Raw genomic sequence first — 18,987 nt, forward strand, 5'->3', positions numbered from 1 at the left:
TGTGGCTTTTTTGATGTATGGAGGGTCTCAAACAGCCCAGCTGGCCTCAGTTATAGCTGAGCATAACTTAGACCTTTAGTTTATTCTGGTCAATCGCCCACATGCAGGCATGTCAGGTGTGAGCTGCCATTCCAACTTCTTTTTGTTTTTAAATATAAAGTAAGAACTGTTTGGTGCCAGGTCAGAAGTCATCTCTGCTGCTTTGACTTCAGCCTTAAAGCGTGCTCTGAAAATAACTAGAATTGTCCCTCAGCATGGTGCTGCAGGAGTTCCTACAGCCAGTAGCCTTTAAATTACCTGCCTCTTTTTTTTTTTTTTTTGGTTTTTCGAGACAGGGTTTCTCTGTGGCTTTGGAGCCTGTCCTGGAACTAGCTCTGTAGACCAGGCTGGTCTCGAACTCACAGAGATCCGCCTGCCTCTGCCTCCTGAGTGCTGGGATTAAAGGCGTGCGCCACCACCGCCCGGCTACCTGCCTCTTATACTATATATGCTGATATAAAGCATGCCTCTGGCCTCTCTTCCAGCTGCTGCGGGCTTTGGTTGCTGTTTCCCACTCAAGCAGAAAACTAATCTGTGAGTCTACCCCTAAATAAATAACCTGAGCTAGTGTGGGATTTCTCTTAAGTGTCTGCCTTCATCTGGCGCCCACGTGACTAAAATCCATTTAAAAACCTGAGAAACCTTAAAAAGGAGTTTTAGACACAAAAGAACAGAGTTAAGCATGGCTTCTTGGTAGCCAGCATTTTGCTGGCAGCATGCTGCAGCTCCTTTAAGAGAGGTTTTCCTGATTCAGTGGTAGAAAAAAAACCGCCACGCTGTTTTGAAACGGCTGCAGCTTCCTGGTCTGTGCTGCCAGAGCAAACTCTGACGAGGTCTGATTATCGAGCATTTAATCGGGGTTTGTAAGCAGTATGCTACAACTGCTTAATGGCTTGATATTTACCCGCTGCATACTTGGAACTGGGGCAATGTGCACGGCTTGCAGAGGTGGTGAACAGGCTTCCACCATGTTGGACTGTGCAGAGCAAACAGGCAGGGCCATAAAGACCCTAGTAATGCTGACGCTTAAGGTTTTAAGACGTGCTCCTGGACAGTAAAGAATTACAGATACACAGCAGGACAGATTCAGACATAAAAGACCTCTAAATGGGTCACGGTGTTGGATGAATGTACGCAGGCTTGGCAGAGAGAAGAAAAAGAATATAGACATTTATAAAAATGGTATTTTAAAAAAGGTAAGTCTTTAAAGAGACAGAGTACAGACAGTCATAGATTAAAAGAAGTAAAAAAGAAAAGGTTATGTAAAGATGGAATATGAAAAGAGAGTATGGATTATGTATATTATTCTGTTTTCTTTGAGTTTTTTGTCTGTGAGGGAGCTAAGTACAGAGAGACGTTTCACTGTATAGGCTGCTAAGCTAAACTAATGTAAAGGTATCTGGACTTTAAAATTTGAGTCTAAGGATATGTTGCTTTGGAAAAGAGGTTCTTCTTTTGTCTTTCCACAGAGGATGAGAACCTGTGGGTTGCTTACAGACTAATATGGTTTGATGCACCAAGATCCCCTGAAAGGTTGCTGTGAACACTCCCCCCACAAATTACTTTGCCCAACTGCTGACTGAGAAGAATCTACCTAGCACACAGGATACACCATAAAAGACCTGATTAACAGTGCCCCCAATGAGCAGGAAGTAGTCTAAAAAACTATGCCCAAATTCCCAAATAGAGCTTGTAAATGTTTGTTTATAAAGAGGGATATGCTATAGAGATTTGCATTGGTATGGATCTTGCTTTATTGATACAAATTTAAGGTCAATTTTGTTATATGTATATTTCTGCTCTTGATTAAGGTATTGTCTTTGTACAACTCATTTAAAAATGTAATGTATAATTAAGAAATATAGGTTAATAGAGGGTTATATATAATAGTCAAGCTTGTAGTCATGTTAGTTAGGCTTTCTAGATATATAGCGATATATTTCAGTTATATAGGTATTCTTCAGGTCTTTCAAAGACTACAGAATATGGCATTTAAAATGTTTAAGAATTTAGGATTTTTCATGACAGTGAGACACATCTGCTCCTGGCAGCACCAATCTATTTAAGAGGAAGATGGGCACCGAAGAGGCTCCTTATGGAGTTTGCTAGCCATTTAGGCAAGAAACTGCCCTTGCCTGGACTGCTTGATGGTATGCTATATAAACTGGACATGCAGGACCCACAGAGAAATGACTGCTGAACTTTCCTAAAGGTAAGACTGTTCTTCGGGGTTCCTGCTTCATAAAAGAGTCCGCAGGACACAGAAGAAACTGACAAACTGCTAATATAGGTGGAACTGCCTTTGAAATTTCATGCTTCATGTAAAAATCTTCTGGATACTATGGGCCTATAGGCTAAAAGATAGATGCTCCAATGATACAGAAGAACTTTGGGTGACTGTCCAGACAGCGAGATGTCTCTGTCAATTCTAGAGTTTTGGAAGTTGTTTACAATGCACTTCCTGCTTACTTAGGTAATATCATTCATATCTTTCTGGAGTCTTTGATGGAGTTGAAAAATTTATAGTTTTCCTTATGATAAAAGATAAAGTAGATATAAATATTGTAACTATAATTCTTGCTTGATACCTGTTTTGTTTTATGTAATTTTACTATGTTAAAGTTAAAACCTTCCTTTTTATTTAAACAGAAAAGGGGAGGTGATGTGGGATTCCCCTATGTATGCTGTGAATACCATTGGTTAGTAAAGTAACTGCCTTGGCCTGTTGATAAGTTAGAGCAGAGATAGGTGGGGAAAACTAAAATGAATGCTGGGAGAAAAGAGGCAAAGTCAGAGAGAAGCCATGGAGCAGCCTCCAGAGACAGACATGCTGAACCTTTGCTGGTAAGCTACTGCCGTGTGGCAATACACAGATTAATGGAGATGGCTTAAATTTAGACGTAAAAACTAGCCAATAAGAAGTTAGAGCTAAGTTAGAGCAGTGATTTAAATAATATAGTTTCTGCATGTCTGGGTGACCAGGACAAACAAGTAGTCTCCCCCCCAACAGCATTGTGGGACTGTGGTCTGAGAATGACTAATGCCAGAATCTGGATTCCCAAGGCATTAATTGCAGTAACCTATGCACTTGTTCTCAGTATCTTAAATCACCACTTACTTACAATACCTAGTACAATGGAAACAATATGTATCACTGTTATTCTGTACTGCTTATGGGACAACGGCAGGCAATAAAGTGCACCCAGCACAGCTTCAATACTTGCTGCAAATATTTTGGCAGCTGGTGGATGCAAAGCATGTATCCACGTAGACTGCCCACTAGGTGCTCTCACCCCCCATCTCTTTCTCTTTCAGTAGCTCATCTGCGTAGCTCAGGCTAGCCCTGAATTCCTAATCCTCCTCCCTCAGCTTCCTGGGATCAGCAGCTGTCTTTCATTTCTTAATTGGGACTTAAATGGAATACCTTTTCTGAGTGCATGGACTCACTGATCTCAAAGCATGCTTTTCCTGAGTGTGTGTGAGCGCAGAGCGGCTCACGATGGGGTTGGGGGCAATTCAGCGGTGAGCTATCAGGTTCAATGAGAGTGAGGCTTGTGTACCTAGTAAGAATCATCTGTCCCTTAGCAAGAACAGCAGAAAGAGGTAAAAGAGTGCCTCAGCTAGCCAGTTTTCCTCCCTGCCTCCCTCTCTTTCTCCCTTCCTTCTGTTCATATGTGTGTGTGTGTGTGTGTGTGTGTGTGTGTGTGACAGGCAGGTGCACTCACCCTTTGTGTGTGGGAGGAGGCCAAGCATCAGCATCAGGTGTCTCTCTCTGCTGCCCTTGTATTTCTTCTTACTGTGACTTATTATCTGGAGACAGGTCGCCCACGGAACCTAAAGCTCATTGCTTTGGCTGGACTGGCTGAGCAGTGAGCTTCCACAGTAGTCTACCTCTGCCCCTCCAGTGCTGGGGTTATAGATGTGCACTGCCACACCTGGCTTTTAGTGGGTGCTGGGTATCCAAACTCAGGTCCTCACGCCTGGACAGCAAGAATGCACCCCATGAGCCACCTCCGCAGTCCACAACCTCCTTTCTCACAACACCTCCGCTGCTCTCAGCATATCTGAAGCACAAGCTGGGGAAGAGAACACTCTCCAACTAGACTTTGGGTCCCGAGGACTCTGGCACAAAGGCTGACGGAACAGAGACCCTAGTCAAGACCATGTGACACGAGCAGTGAGCAGTGACCACTCCAAACACAGCTCCTTGTTGGAGGGGTGAACTGCCACAGAGCTCATCAAATCCTGCCCAAATCGAGCAAGGCCCAAAGTGATACCCTCTTTGTTCTAAGCCTGGCCCGTCTCCAGACACAAGGACACAAGACATCTACCCAGAACAGCTGACCTACACAGGATCCTCGGTGGAATGCCCAGGGGACCAAGGCAGTGGCTCTCCACCTCTGGGGGGTATCTGAATTCTACCTGGTAAGTGACTGATTTATTGGCCCCAGTCCCAGAGGCTGGGGAAGGTGGGGTGGGGGCGGGGCTGTGCATTTGCAATGCTAACACATTTCCAGGTGCAGCTGACGCTGCAGGTCTGGGGCCCACACTTGAGGAGCGACTGCTCTCAAAATGCAGTTGATCAGTATGGCTGAACGTCCCTGTCAGGGCTGCGCCCGATGCTGCGCACGTCACCCTATTCGCGAAGCATCCCGCGTTCACGCCAAGCAGCTAGTTTATCAAAGCGCTTGACAAGCGATTTCCAAAAGTCTGCCATTAGTGTTTAGCTACAGCTCTTGGTCTGGAGAGCAATTAGCAAGGATTATTTAATCCTTTCGTGGCTCCCAGGGACTGTGAGAGCTAACATCGTTCTTCCCATGAAATAAGAGTCATAAAGAAGAGATTTACATCCAGAACAGATAACGGTAAGACTAGGCAGCACGCCGAGGATGCACGGCTTCTGTGACGTCTCCAGTTCTCTCAGCCAGGAGGGGGGGGGGATCCAATAGACACAGCAGGGGGTGCTTGCTTACTTGCTTACTGAGTGTGTCAGCTGTAGCGAGTTTGTCAGGCTGCCGCTTGGCATTAGTTCTGCAAAGTTTCTAGATGGGAATTGCCCTTTGGCTCAATTAATGACTTATCTGGGGAAGTAGTTAGCACTTTCGGGAATTCTGGTGATAATTTCAAAACCATTGAAAATGGACACAATAACCAAAGGAACTGGCTGGAGAACTGCTTTAACCAAGGGTTGGAACAGCCACTAGAAGTAATACTGAGAACAGAGAGGTACTGAAATAAGTGTTTTTTTAAATCCCAAATATAACTGTGGTTTAAAATAGACTGTAAAACAACAGGTACAGAACATTTCCAGTTTTTAGTGAAAAAGAAATGCCCAGGAGTGCCTAAGTAATCACTCTGAAGGATCACACGTGAGCGAGGTGTTAACAGGGGGATGTTTACCACTTCAGAGTGGTAAAATTAGTTGTTTTCCTTTCTTCCTTCTGTTCTCTTTTTTGGAAGCCCATAACTATGGCTTTGTATTGCTTTGCAATAAAAAGACTTGTTTTTTGTTAAAATTTTAAAAAATGATTTGAGCTTAACAAGCCAATTTATTGAACCCTCGTGTGTGTGTGTGTACACATGTGCAGGTGGATCGTGTCTGACAACCTTGGCTATCTTTCCTCAGATGCTGTCCGCCTTGCTTTTATTTTTGTGTGTGGTATATGTGTGTGTAAACATGTGTGTGTATTAGCTGTCTTACTCCATCGATTGCTCCCTGTCTTCTTCCTCCTCCTTGTCCCATCGTCCTCATCCTCCTTTTTGAAACAGGATTTCTCACTAGACCGGGAGCTCACTGATTGACTGGACTGTCTGGCTGGCGACCCCCTAAGATCATTCTGTCTTTGCCTCCCACTGCCAGGATTATAGGTGTGCACCGCCCACATGGCTTTTTACATAGGTGGGGGTTTAAACGCAGGTCCTCATGCTTTCAAAGCTGTCACCCTGGTGCTGGGTCAAGTTTTTAAATCTCTTACTTGCAAATAGAACTTAAGCAGTGTGTGTGTGTGTGTGTATGCATGCATGCATGAACGTGTGTGTGTCCACCTGGACTTAATGATCCACTTATGAGCTCATCCTTTTGGGAGGTTTCACAATGCTGTGAACAGTACACAGAAGGATATCTGGGTGTAGTAACACATGCCTAGAGTCCCAACCAACAGGAGGCTGCGGTAGGAGATTTGTGAGTTGGAGCCCAGCTTGAACTACACAGTAAGACCACGCTTCAACTTCAACAACAACAACAACCAAACCAACCCCAAAGTGGCCCAGGAGCACATGCTTAGGTTCCTGGCTTATTTCTGCTTCTCCCTAGCTCTGGAGCTAGCTAGCCTCCCTGCTCAGTTCCTTCATTTCTAAGACAGTCCATGCAGTATCCTCTTGGTACAGACACGAGGATCAGACCAGAGAAGTTAGTGTTTGGCACGTAGCAGACCAGTGCTGGTATTCAGAGGATCTTAGGATGTGCTCCTCCCCCAGCCCACTAGGCTGCTCTGGTGAGGTTCAGACAGCAGGGAAGAGGTTAAACAGTGACCCCTAGACACAACGATGCATTTGTGTCCAAGACACCTCCTCATTTATTTGAGACAGGGCCTTGAGCTTGCTATATTGCTCAGGATGGCTTTGAACTTTTGATCCTCCTGCTCCAGTCTCCCCAGTGCAGGTGTTGCCAGATGTGGCCAATGATGTTCACTTAAACATATTTAGAAAGAGACTTTAAGACTAGTAGAGATTAAGGTGAAGGAAGGAAGGAAACCTGCCATCTTTCAGTGTGCTGGGAAGTAGCTCATTGGTAGTTGTCAGTCTGTGAGAGGCCTTGGGCTCAGTCCTCTCCACAAACAGGGTCCAATGGGCCTCAGAGGAAGATGGGGACCTGGCTCCATGATTCTATCAGAAGATAATGATCTAAAATGCAAACCTCAGCATTCAAGAAGCCCTGGGTTCAATGTCCGACATCAAAATTTAGAACAAGATGAAAAAAAAAAATGGATTCCTCCCTGAAATTTTGGTAACAGAACTTTAAAATAGATCTTTTTAACGTTTCCCCATCCTGGTTCCTAGTCTTCCTGAAAACCTTCTGCAGATCGCGGTTCCCCCAGAAGGATCTGTGCAAAGACAGAAGAACTCATCGCGGAGTACTTTTTAAGGAAGGAGGCATTCTATCTTAAAAGAAAAAAGAAGTAAGAAATCTCCCAGCTTCCTTCTGCTGTTGTTTCTTTGAAAGCACAGCAAAAAGCAAAGACCATAGCCATGCTTGGACCAAAGCACCGTCTATTCTCCAGAAGTTTACATATTTGGAAAGTCACCCTTTAGAGGTGCTTCCAGCTTGAAAGTTTGCAAATGATAAAAAATTAAGGAAACTAGATCTAGGGAGACCTGTGGTGAGCTCCAAAATCTTAAAGTACTCCAAGGTCCTGCCTATTCTTATTTATTTATTTAAAGACAGGGTTTCTCTGTAGCTTTGGAGCCTGTCCTGGAACTAGCTCTGTAGACCAGGCTGGCCTCGAACTCACAGAGATCTGCCTGACTCTGCCTCCCAAGTACTGGGATTAAAGGTGCGTGCCACCACCGCCCAGCATGTTTTGAGTTGTGAAGGAAGCAGGCTCTTTGCACGCATCCTTGTATCTGACCATCACTATAAAGCAGGTGCAGCAGAGACAGGCACGGCATACCACCCCTGCTTTCAAGGAGGTGGGGCAGCATGAGCCACCAGGCATGTAAATGGTGTCATGTGAGGAAGACACCAAGAAGGCTCTGTGCTATGGGGAACGCTGCAGAAAGGGCATCAGATCAGCACTCTGTGATTAGGAAATGGTGCCCGAGTCTTTCAGCATGGATTAGCAGGAGAATTCGACCACTGGCTTAAAAAGGCAGCACTAAGTGACTGGTGAGATTAAAGAGAAATCTTTCCCGACTCTCCGCAAGTTAGTAATACGTCTGCAGGTCTGTCAGAATACAGGAAGTGAGCAGCTTGGCTACTATGAAGAAATACTGTCCCTAGGCCCCAGTACCCAAGCCTCTCAGATATCAGGCTATTATTAAACAAAACCTCAAAAGACAAAGCAGAAATGGCATTTTCACCCCATAATAAGTCGTCAGTGTTCAATGGCAGATTCTACTGATTCTTCACTAAACACATATGAAAAAGAAGGACATTATTTAGAGTTTGCACCCAGAGAAAAACATCTTGCAATAAATACCCGGGTACAGATGTTCCTATTTATAGCAGCTGTACAATTTCCAAGACGTGGGAGCAACCAGGAAGAAATGGTAGCTACGTCGTTACCTATTTGTAGAACCCGGTTACCAGGAAGGATGAGTTCCCATGTCTACTGCGAACTTTAGTTAATACTGAGCATCAGACGGGCCCTAAGTATGACAGCTAAGCCACACTAACACAGGAGTTTGACAAGAGGGGAGCTGTCAGTACAGGAGCTATAGAGGGGCTGTATGTCAGCACGGTAGTTCCTGCACCACTTTTCCCTTAAGTCTGAAACAGCTCTAACTGAGCACTTCGGGGTGGAGAAACGACTGTGGACGGTAACCACAGGCACAGGTCATTGTCAGTTTGTCCAGATTTACAGGACGTACAGCGGCAAGGGTGAGGCCTGCTGTCAACTATGGACCCAGGAATTTACAGTGTCAGTGCGGCCCCACCAGCTGTAACAAGTGTACCACTTATCCGTTGATCATGGAGGAGGATGCGCACATGTTGGTTAGTGTGCCGGCTGGTTTTTATGTCAGTTTGACACCAGCTAGGGTCATCTGAAAGGAGGGAACCTCAATTGAGAAAATGCCTCCTAAGATCTGGCCGTCACACATTTTCTCAATTAGCGGGAGGGCCCAGCCTATTGTGGGTGGTGCTATCCCTGGGGTGCTTGCTCCTACTGGGTTCTATAAAGAGAGCAGGCTGAGTAAGCCATTCAGCAGCATCCCTCTATGGCCTCTGTGTCTATCAGCTCTTGTCTCCAGGTTTTTATCCTCCCTGAGTTCCTGTCCTGACATCCTTCAGTGATGGACCACAATGTGGAAGTGTAAGGCAAATAAACCCTTCCTCCCCAGCTTACAACGATACCTCATCCTTGTAACAGTAACTCACCCTAATTACAACAAACCGATACCAGGATAGCGGGGGATTGCTGCAACAGACCTGACCATGTTGTTTTAGGGAGCATTGTAGAAGGACTTTGGAACTTGGAGCTAGAAAAGTCACTGAGTATTGAGAGCTCAGTGAGCTGCTCCATAGCTCAGAGGGTAAGAACGTTGAGACCAGCGCAGATAGCGGAACCCTGGTGGCTTTTGAAGGTTTCAGAAGGAAGCAAAGACTCTACTGGGCCTGTGGTGTGAAGAATCTTTGGTTCTTGTCTGCCGGGGCTGAAGAATGGGCTGTAATTCAGAAATCAGCATCACTGAGGTGGAATCTGGGAAGGGTTTCCTGAGAGCACAGAGAAGCTGGTACCCAGTCAGGTGGTGCTGGTTTTGATGGCGTGAAAGGGTCATGGAGAGCAGCTGAGGGGCACCGGCTGGCAGGGTTGGAGCCCCTGGAGAGAGCCCAGGAGGGGCCACGGGTGAAAGTGAAGCTAGTTATAGCCGAAGACCCCACCGTTTTTTGAGATGTCAGTCTCATGGGATGACTACCAAGAACAGCCCCAGCAACGGAGCCAGCCTGAGTCTAGAAGAGAAGCCGTGTGTGCTACAGCGAGCAGACCCAGAGAAGTGACCCAAGCCCCTTGGAAGAGCTCAGAAGATCACGAATCTAGATAATCGGATATTGAATTGTTTACATTTTTGGAGTTAGGTTTTGCTTTGTTCAGATTGGAGCTGCATGCCTTCAAGGTAGGCAAGCAATTAACTATTTTTTTTAACTTTACAGGAACCCACAGTTGAGACTGAATTTTAAGACTTTGGATTTTAAAGAAAGTGAGTTTTTAAAGACGTTTCCAATGTGGAATGTGTGTGTTGTGATGTTGATGTGTGATCTTGGGGAAGAACAGAACAGAAAGGTTATGACCTCATGTGTTTCTGTGACAGGTTGACAAGGGGTCAGTTAGGCTGGCTAGTTTTATGTCACCTTGACACACACTAGAGTCATCTGAAAGGAGGGAACTTCAATTAAGAAAATGCCCCCATAAGATCTGGCCATAAGGTATTTTCTTAATTAATGACTGACGGGGGCGGGCAGCCCATTGTGGGTAGTGCCAACCTTGGGCAGATGTCCTGGGTTTTATAAGAAAGCAGGCTGAGCTAGCCATGATGAGCAAGGCAGTGAGTGGCACCTGCCCCCATGAGCTCTGCATCAGCTCCCGCATCCAGGTTCCTCTTCTCCTTAAGTTCCTGCCCTGGCGTCCTTCAGTGATGGACTACCGTCTGGAAGTGTAAGCCTAATAAATCCTTTTCCCCTCAACTTGCTTTTTGGTCACGGCGTTTCATCACAGCAACAGTAACCCCAACTAAGACAGTCGGGAGTATACAAGAAACATTTGCCCCTTTCTTGCAACTTTTCTGTAAAGCCAAGCGTGCTTAAAAAACAGTCTATTAAAAATCAACTCTATTAGTTAAAAACCTCTTAAGACGATTCGGAAGAGGAAAAAAGTTTCACCTGAGCAAACAAAGAAATTATCCCATACTGCATAATAACGCGAATTAAACTGCCATCTAACATGCTAGTTTATCACGGCAGACTTTTAACTGAAATAATACATGCAGTAAAACACCAGGAACAAAATGAAAATGAACTTGAGGAGACCGTAGAGATGGATGGCTGGGTTTAGGCAGACATGGAAATCAGCCAGTTGTAAACATCAAGTACTCCCCATGCCTCTGGGAGGGGAAACTGCTCAGATTGTCTTGATCAAGAAAGGATGCTGTGAAGTGATGTGTGGGGGAGAAAACCAGCTTAGCGATAGGAATGTTGGTGAAAGTTTATGTTAATGAGTATATCCCACGTTACTAGCTATATCTGCACCCAGATGGTTTAATCTGGCCAGTGCTAACATCAGGGATTGCTTAGGGTTCCTGAAGCTATTTCTTAGGCTCATAAAGGGCCCACCATTTTAGCTGGTTATAAAACTCAAGACACGCTATAACCTACTGCAAATCTAGGATGTGCTTGAACCTGGAGGTTGCTGGGGAAAGTTACTAATCTTCCATTGGCTTTTGTGCTATTAACATGTACAGTGAACAACAGTAAAATGCGTTGAGCATTCCCTAATTCCACGAAGCCCCATGGACTCAAAGCCCTGACAGTTTCTGCATGTCAACATGATGGCACACATGGAAAACTTTCTGTGCAATGGGTTACAATAAAAAGGATGGTACACTATAAAATACCGCCTAGTGTTATCTCGGGGCTTTGTGTACAAGGTGCACGTGGAACAAAATCTCATTATGCATACATAAATAATCTGAGAACTGTAAATCAGATTACTTCGGGGCCCAAGCATCTTGGATAAGGGCAGTGCCCACCTCGTGGACTAACCTATGCAGTTCTCCTGGGCTAGGAATGCAAATGCTGATGGCTCTTAGCCCTAGTGAACTGACTTCAGGAGACCTCAACTTTATTTTGGGGATTATTTATCAGGATGCCTTAGGCTGGTGGCAGTGTGGAGGCACATGTTAGGTGATGATTCTCCTGGTACAGGAGAATCACGTGCTTACACATTGCTCCCTGCCAGGGAGCTCTCAATGCAGTGAAGGTAGGAGTCACACCCTAGCCATCTCTGTGAGTGAACCTCACTTAAAAAAACACTTCTCAAAAATCTAATCTTCTCATCGGGAGTTCATTTCCACTAACTTGCATACTACCGAGCAGAAAACTTTTTTTTTCTCAATTAAAAGATTAAACTGGGTTAAGTTTTGATCTGCAACACTTTAACCTAATACTGTTACTGTACACTGACCTTCAAGAGCATCTGTGTCCTTAAAGTATGTCCCCTGGCAAGACCTTGATTAAACTGGGGCTTGAGGCCAGACCACCATCATGTTAAAAGCAAAGACAACATTTGGCGGGGGCGGGGCGGGGGGTTTAGACTGAAATGAGCTGCAGTTGAGATGCACGCATCTCAGCTTAGTTGGTGAAATTCCTAAGTCACAACTCAACAGTCCCAGACAACAACTCTGAGCTTCACCCCTAGCTTTGCAAGGGCACCAGTGAAGGCATGTTGCGTTACTAGATGGAGGCCTGAAATTTATTCCATCAAGATGGAAAATGAGATTGTATGATATTCTAAGAAGCAATGAGGTTTCAATTCTCATGTAAATGACCCAAAATAAACACACACAGGGAGCGAACCAGAAAAATGCCCCCAAAGAACAGAGGAATGGTTTCTAAATAGGCAGGGTCCCCCCCCCCCCCCCCCGCCCAGGTTTCATTTTAGGCAACAGAAGTATTTAACTCAATTATTCTCTGTTGAGACTATTAAAATGGCTTTGCTATTGCTATCAGGAGGTAATTTCAGATCCATTCAGTTTTGAGAAACTGATTGATGCTCATATCACAGCTCTGGTGTATCTTTATGATGCAGCAGGTACAAAGCAATGCGTTTGTTGACTGGAACCCCGCGGGAGCTGGACTCCGGTAATTCAGTGACTAGTACAAAGAGATGCCAAGTTTATTTCTTAGGCTCCTGGCAATCTCTGAAATCTTCAAGATTTGATGATGGGAAACTTTTCTCTTTTCCTCATTGTTTAGTGGCAACACATTTTAGGGCAGACACTTTCTATTCAGAACACAAGATTCCCAGAATTATAAAACCAGGAAACTCCTCAAGGTGACCCAACCTGAAGTCCTTCTCTGGGGATGGAAACAGAGGCTCTGGAGTGGCAAGGAACCCAGGGTCTGCAAGTTCCTGCTCTCCAGTCAGACGGACTTAAATTCTGGTCTGGGTTGTCAACTTATCCTCCGTGTGACCAAGGAAGGGTATTTAACTTCTCTAAACATTATCAGCTATCATTCTGTCCTGAATAAAGGGACTTTAAGGCAGGAAAGCAGTGAGAGATTATCAAGGATCAAAATGTGTTAGTACCATGCTGAGTTTGACTACGATCTCAATCATTTTGCTACTTGTTTGACCAAGATATTAAATTAGTGACTACACCAAGGCCTTATTCTCATGGAGATTCACATATATTTGATTCCAATTAGCACCAGACACTTCATATCTGTCTCAAAACTGCTTTAGCTCAGTGCATGTTTTCCATTATCCAAGCTCCAAACTCTTCGCTCACATGAAATTAATGACGATATGCTGGTCCTTTCTCTAAGGGTCTGAGATTGGATTCTGTTGATTTGCTGTTCTGAACAGGTCCCAAAGTCTTAAATGTTTTAGTGACAGATATTTCCATATGATCCACACGTCAGCTCTGGAGGAAGCGAGAATGAGAGTCTCAGGGGAGAAGTGAAATGTACTTTGCTTAAAACTCAGGGTTCTAAACCGGGCAGTGGTAACGCACGCCTTTAATTCCAGCACTCGGGAGGCAGAGGCAGGCGGATCTCTGTGAGTTGGAGGCCAGCCTGGTCTACAAGAGCTAGTTCCAGGATAGGCTCCAAAGCTATGGAGAAACCCTATCTCGAAAAAGCAAAAAAACCAAATCAAACCAAACCAAACCAAAGCAACAACAATAACAACAACAAACAACTCAGGGTTCTAGCGGCCACCGGTCATGGATGTTCACGATTACACTTAGCCAGTATCTACTGCCCTGAAATATTCCACACCACTCAGCATCAAATGCTCTTCTTATATAAAACCAAGAACAATTGAGAAGAAGCCACACAAAGTCCACTCTATCTCATACACTCCTGGTACCTCTCTGCTTTTGGTGTATTAGCAGACTCTCCAGTGAGCGTCCTCAGACTGTCAAATTGGTGCTGAAAACATTTTCTTGAAACAGACTACAGATTACCCCCAATCCGGAGAACGATCAGCATGTGTACAGCTAACTCTCATCTTCTAAAAATGATCAAAAGCAAATGCAATAGGCTCTAAATTTGGCAGAGAGACAGCATCATTAACTACAGCCAGATAAACCCAAGTATAAACATCCACAGAGCCCAAACACCTTTTTATGTGACGCCAACGTGATCAAGAGACCAACTGCTGAAGGAAACGGCGGCCTGAAAGGTGGCAATTTGTGTGTTACACCCGGTACTTAGTATTTCAGCTACTAAGACGAAACGGTTATGGCAAACTCACCCGCATCTTTGCGCAGGCATCTTGGGTTGACTCTGTCCCCCTAAGCTCTTTTATCAGCATAGAACCTAAATACTAAAACACACAAAAATCAGAAGGATATATTAAAAGGAGAGTTACAAACATGAGTAATGATTTGAAAGCAAACCATGGGTAGGCCACCGGCTAGGTTTCTTGGCTGTGAGCAGTTGAACACTTTGACGCAACTAGCATTCACGGATCCCTATAAATGGGCGGAACACGGCAGGGTGAGCCATGACTTCTGGGGGCTATAAATTGATCTTTATAAATGTTGCGGCGTTTTCTGAAGATGTCAACTTTCAAATCATATTTAACTGCAAAATGGGGATATCTAAAAATGTTTTCCCATTTTGTTTTTGAGGCGGCAGTGTCCGCAGGAATAAATCATACTACTCTCAGTGAAATCGCAGGGGTGTCTATGAGAGCTGAGGGATGAGGATACGTGGCCCCCGCTAGGGCTTATTCTGCAGCATAGGTAATTAAGATGGGGCAGTTAGGAGGCTGAGACGCAGTTTTGGCCTTTTTTTTTTTTTTTTTTTTTTAAATTCACAGCTGTGCGCCCAGTGCTTCATCCACCTGGGAATGCTTGGCACTTTACAGGGACAGAGCTTGCTCCCTGGTGCAGAGGGACAGATGAGGAGCTGGATGGAAGCAGAGGAAAGCCTCCCCAGCATGATACGCCATATTCATGCTCTGTGACTGAATCACGGGTTCCTGCTACATTCTCTCGTGTCTGATGGGACAAATAAATTTAAGCAAAACTTCTTCGCTGTCTGTCCCTCTCCATTCCCCCACATTTAAAATAAAATCAATTCATTTATCAACTTTTTACATCTTCAGCTGGTTCTTTTTTTTTTTATTTTGCCACTCTTCCATACCCTTAGAAATATTTTTACATGTATTTTAAAATAAGGGTTGCAGAAGAGGTTGGAAGACAGCGTCCTGTTCCCGTGGAGGCACCACGCAGGCGCGGGCTTTTCTGTCAGTCCCGAGGACCAGGAGAGCACAGGTTCACGGAGAATGTGTAAGGCAAGGTGACCAAGGCTCAGTCTAGGCTCTAGACCTAGGGCCTTGTTCAAAAAGCCTCAGAGATTTCAGGTTTGAGCTGTGGAGGAAGCCATAAGCTACAGGAGAAGAGAGCACAGTGTAATATGCCCAGACTGGGAGGAGATTACCAGACTGCGTCTTCATCCTTAAGGAAAACGATCTTAGGCAAGTTTTTGTCTTTTGCATTTTTAGGAAACTTTGCCCTAATTGAAACATTTCTTTTAAAGAGAGTCAGTTTCAAGGTTCAGCCATCTTCCCCCTACCCCAGTGTAGTCATGACAACCACCACCTGTTCCAAAGCCTACAGGACTTGCTGAACGTTGACTGTTCACACTTCCTGGGAAAGCACAGATCCCTTTCATTCCATAAAAAGGAAAAGAAAGAAAAACAAAACAACACAACACCAACCAACCAATAAAACCAAACCAAACCAAATCCGGTCCTGGAATCCCATCCCATCGCGGAGGGCAGCAGAAAGAATCTTGCATTTATAGAACATGCCAGACCCGACCTCCTGAGGTCGGCTTCATTCACACTCTCTTCCTTTGATTTTACTTATTATTTGTGGAGCTGTGGATGGAACCCAGGGCCTTGCGGATTCTAGGCCAACATTCTAGCTAAAATTGGGCATTATCACATGGCTTTTGCAATGCACTTTATACAGAGGCAGAGAACAAAACTTAACACTAACCAGATTCAAAGGGTTCCCCCAAAGCTCCCATCACCTGGGCATTTTTAGGAAAAGATGGAAGGGAAAAGAAACCCTTCAGAAATGGCCGTGATGGGCATTCTGGTACAGTTTCAGTGACTGAAAAACTGATCAGGGGACACATCCTCTGTCTCCACTGGGCTCAAATACTGGGTAACTTACAAAAGCTTTGTAGTCACATGACTGGAAGATGAGCTTTTCTGGATGATGCTGCCAGTACTGGACCGGAGTTGAGGCTGTGGCTTCATTTGGAGGTCGCAAGGTGATGGAAGGTTCTCCCCAGTCCCCTGTCTGGAAATGACATTTATTTTAGAGGCAGTATATGCAGTGACAGGTTCATTCTCTCTAGCTAGTCTGGGTTTACCTAACACACCTGAGCTATAAATGCACAATGCATTTAGGTAATATTGTATGCATTAATAGTTATTAATTTGTTTCTATATGAGCTAGTTATCATTCTAATTTCTAAAGCTGAGTATAAAGAAGTCAAAATTAATCTATTTTCAGACTAAAACCCTAGGCTAACTAATTTTAAAAACAAAACATGAAAATATCTGTAAGCAATTTACCCATTCATAATATTCTGTTACAACAGAAAAGTATGTTTGATTTTTTTTTTTTGAAAGACTGACTGAAAATTTCAGCTTGAATTCCCTTTACCTTAGAATACATAGTTTAATTTCATTTCCCAGCTATGGCTTTATCATGTAACTGAAAAATTTTCTGTCTGTGGAGAAAGGTTTTACAGGTAAGACACTAAAGAAGACATTAAAATAATGGGTAACAGCTAATTTCCCTCATCGGAGTTCAACTGCATAGATGCAGTGTTTCTACGATGGCCTTGCATGTACTGAGCTGCCTTCTGTGGCACTGCAGTGGTCCACGCTCTGGAACGCAGTTCTGCTCACAGGAGCATGTGCGTCTATGTAAGACCCCTGACTCTGAAGTATGTCACATTGATGGTATGTCCTGTGATACACATACCCACTAAGACCGACCTAAAAGAGGCCATGCCGTCATCCACTTTGATTTGTCACTTTGATTTGTTTGACATGGACGAGCATTTATATACTCCAAGCGCTATCCTGGCAGGTCTTCCCTTGGCTCTCATCTGACCTACATGTCACAGGCAGAGTCCATTTTATTCTTTCCCATGCTAAGGTTTCTGGCTTCTCAAAATCCAATTCTTTGTTCTCAATGGACACAAGGAAAACTGGGCTATCTAAGTGTCTCCACCGCTCCTCTCTTCTAACCCAAACTTGGCTAGTCTTACAGAATTGTAGGACATTATTTTCCTCAGGTGTTAGAAGCGTATAACAGGGCCTTATGAGCTCCCAAACCAAACAAAACTTGGCTGGGGACCACATTCAGTGGAGTTCTAGCAGAAGGGCTGACATGCTGTGGGGGTTCTGGGAGGAATTTTCAAGGAGTCTGTCTCCCAGATGCCCCATTTTGGAGAAAAACAGGAAGTGTGTACCTAGATCCCCAGAAAAGCTGTGGTAACCCCAAAGGCTCAGAAGCTGGCGCCTCCAGGCAAGGCTCAGACCAGCGAGCACCATGCTCTCTGTGCACTGTAGAATTCTGTTAGGTGGGACAGAGGTGGCTGCCAATGGTAGAAAGTATGAAGCAAGGGCTCTGCCTTCTGGACCTTTCTAACTGGCTTTGAAAAGCGGGAAGAAAGATTCGGAGTCCCATAGAAAGGCACAGGCCTTTTCACGGCAGCGTGCCTGGAGCCTTTCCTTCGTGCGTGGCTCACCTGGAATCACAGGTGAACCTGGTCAGCGTCCTGTCCTTCCCCGGGCTTCTCACGGGAGTGAGCGTCTAATGAGAACTCCTTATACCCTTGCTCTGTTCTTAGCCACTGTCCGTGTTTCTCTTTAGTAGTTGGTTTGTCTGTGTTGACTGATTTGCCTAGTCTCTGCTATTTTTGACACATGTCATTTAAAATATATAATGGCATTTAAAACCTCAAACAGTAATATAAACACTTATTTTAGAACTTTATGCTTTATCTTTGGGCTCACTATTGAATTTTCTCTTTATATGAGTTATTCGTAAAAGTAATAACTAATTGCAGTTAATTTCAGGATTAAGCTTTTCTCTGATTTTATATTTTGACATTTTCTTTTCCTTATTTCTCAAAGTCTTTTTTTTTTTTAATTCTCTTTCTAGTCTTTATAAAGCTGGTTATACATTGCCCTTAAGAACCCATATAGATGTGAACCTGACAGCCCTGTGGAACTCACTACCTGTTTTAAAGTAGAGTCCAAGAACCTTTATAACCCTGGAAACACTGCAGCCATGAGCTCTTATAAGGTCTCCCCCAAATCCAGCAAACGACCCTCCGGCATCCCGCTAAGCTCCTCTCCCTCCCACCCTCCCTTGAGAAAGCGACACAACACAGCAAACAGGTATCGAACACGCAGGTCACAGGTGACGCCGTTAACAGACCAACACAAGTTTGCACGCAACTCCGTGGAATGATACAAAAGGAAGATTTGGGTGACATCAAAAGATCCTTTGGACCAGTGTCTGCTGACGTGACAACCAGCCAAGCAACAGATTTTCCAACCCTATTGTAGCTAGCTGAGGTAACCCTTGGTGGAGCGTGACAGGCAGGGGCTGGGGGTTCTGCGGGCTGTCGGGGAAGGTCTGGGACTAGGGCTGGCCAGGAGTGGGTGCCGTAAAGCAGGGAAGTGGGGGTGTCTTACAGGTTAGTGCATTAGGCATGCAGATCATGGACAGGTTCATCTTCACACTGTTGATTAGGTCACACGCCTAAACCTGAATGTGGCCCTGTAGATTTAATGCAGAGCTGCAAGCCGGACACGGACGCGAATGTTTACATCATCCATAGACATTGTAACAGCCATTTTGGGCGTAACAGACCGAGGCACGCATTTCTCTGTAATCATCAAAGATCGCTGTTCAGCCACCATCTGACGAAATGGGGGGCACTGCCATCAACTGCTCTCCCGTGGC

At 44.7% G+C, this 18,987-nt stretch overlaps 1 protein-coding gene across 8 annotated transcripts in view; it reads right to left on the minus strand.

Annotated features, from left to right (window-relative positions):
• Positions 1 to 18,987, minus strand: part of Anks1b (ankyrin repeat and sterile alpha motif domain containing 1B) — an 864,790-nt gene that overhangs the window by 28,722 nt on the left and 817,081 nt on the right. For all 8 annotated transcript variants that reach the window (XM_050145702.1, XM_050145698.1, XM_050145703.1 and 5 more), the window contains 2 exons: positions 16,168 to 16,296; positions 14,232 to 14,303 (listed from right to left, as the gene is read on the minus strand). In XM_050145702.1, coding sequence (XP_050001659.1) covers positions 14,232 to 14,303; positions 16,168 to 16,296 — 201 coding nt within the window. The remainder of the gene's footprint in view (positions 1 to 14,231; positions 14,304 to 16,167; positions 16,297 to 18,987) is intronic.

Source organism: Alexandromys fortis, unplaced genomic scaffold (genome assembly GCF_014885135.2).
Source record: "Alexandromys fortis isolate MF-2015 unplaced genomic scaffold, M_Fortis_MF-2015_v1.1 scaffold_50, whole genome shotgun sequence".
Taxonomy (NCBI): Eukaryota; Metazoa; Chordata; class Mammalia; order Rodentia; family Cricetidae; genus Alexandromys; species Alexandromys fortis.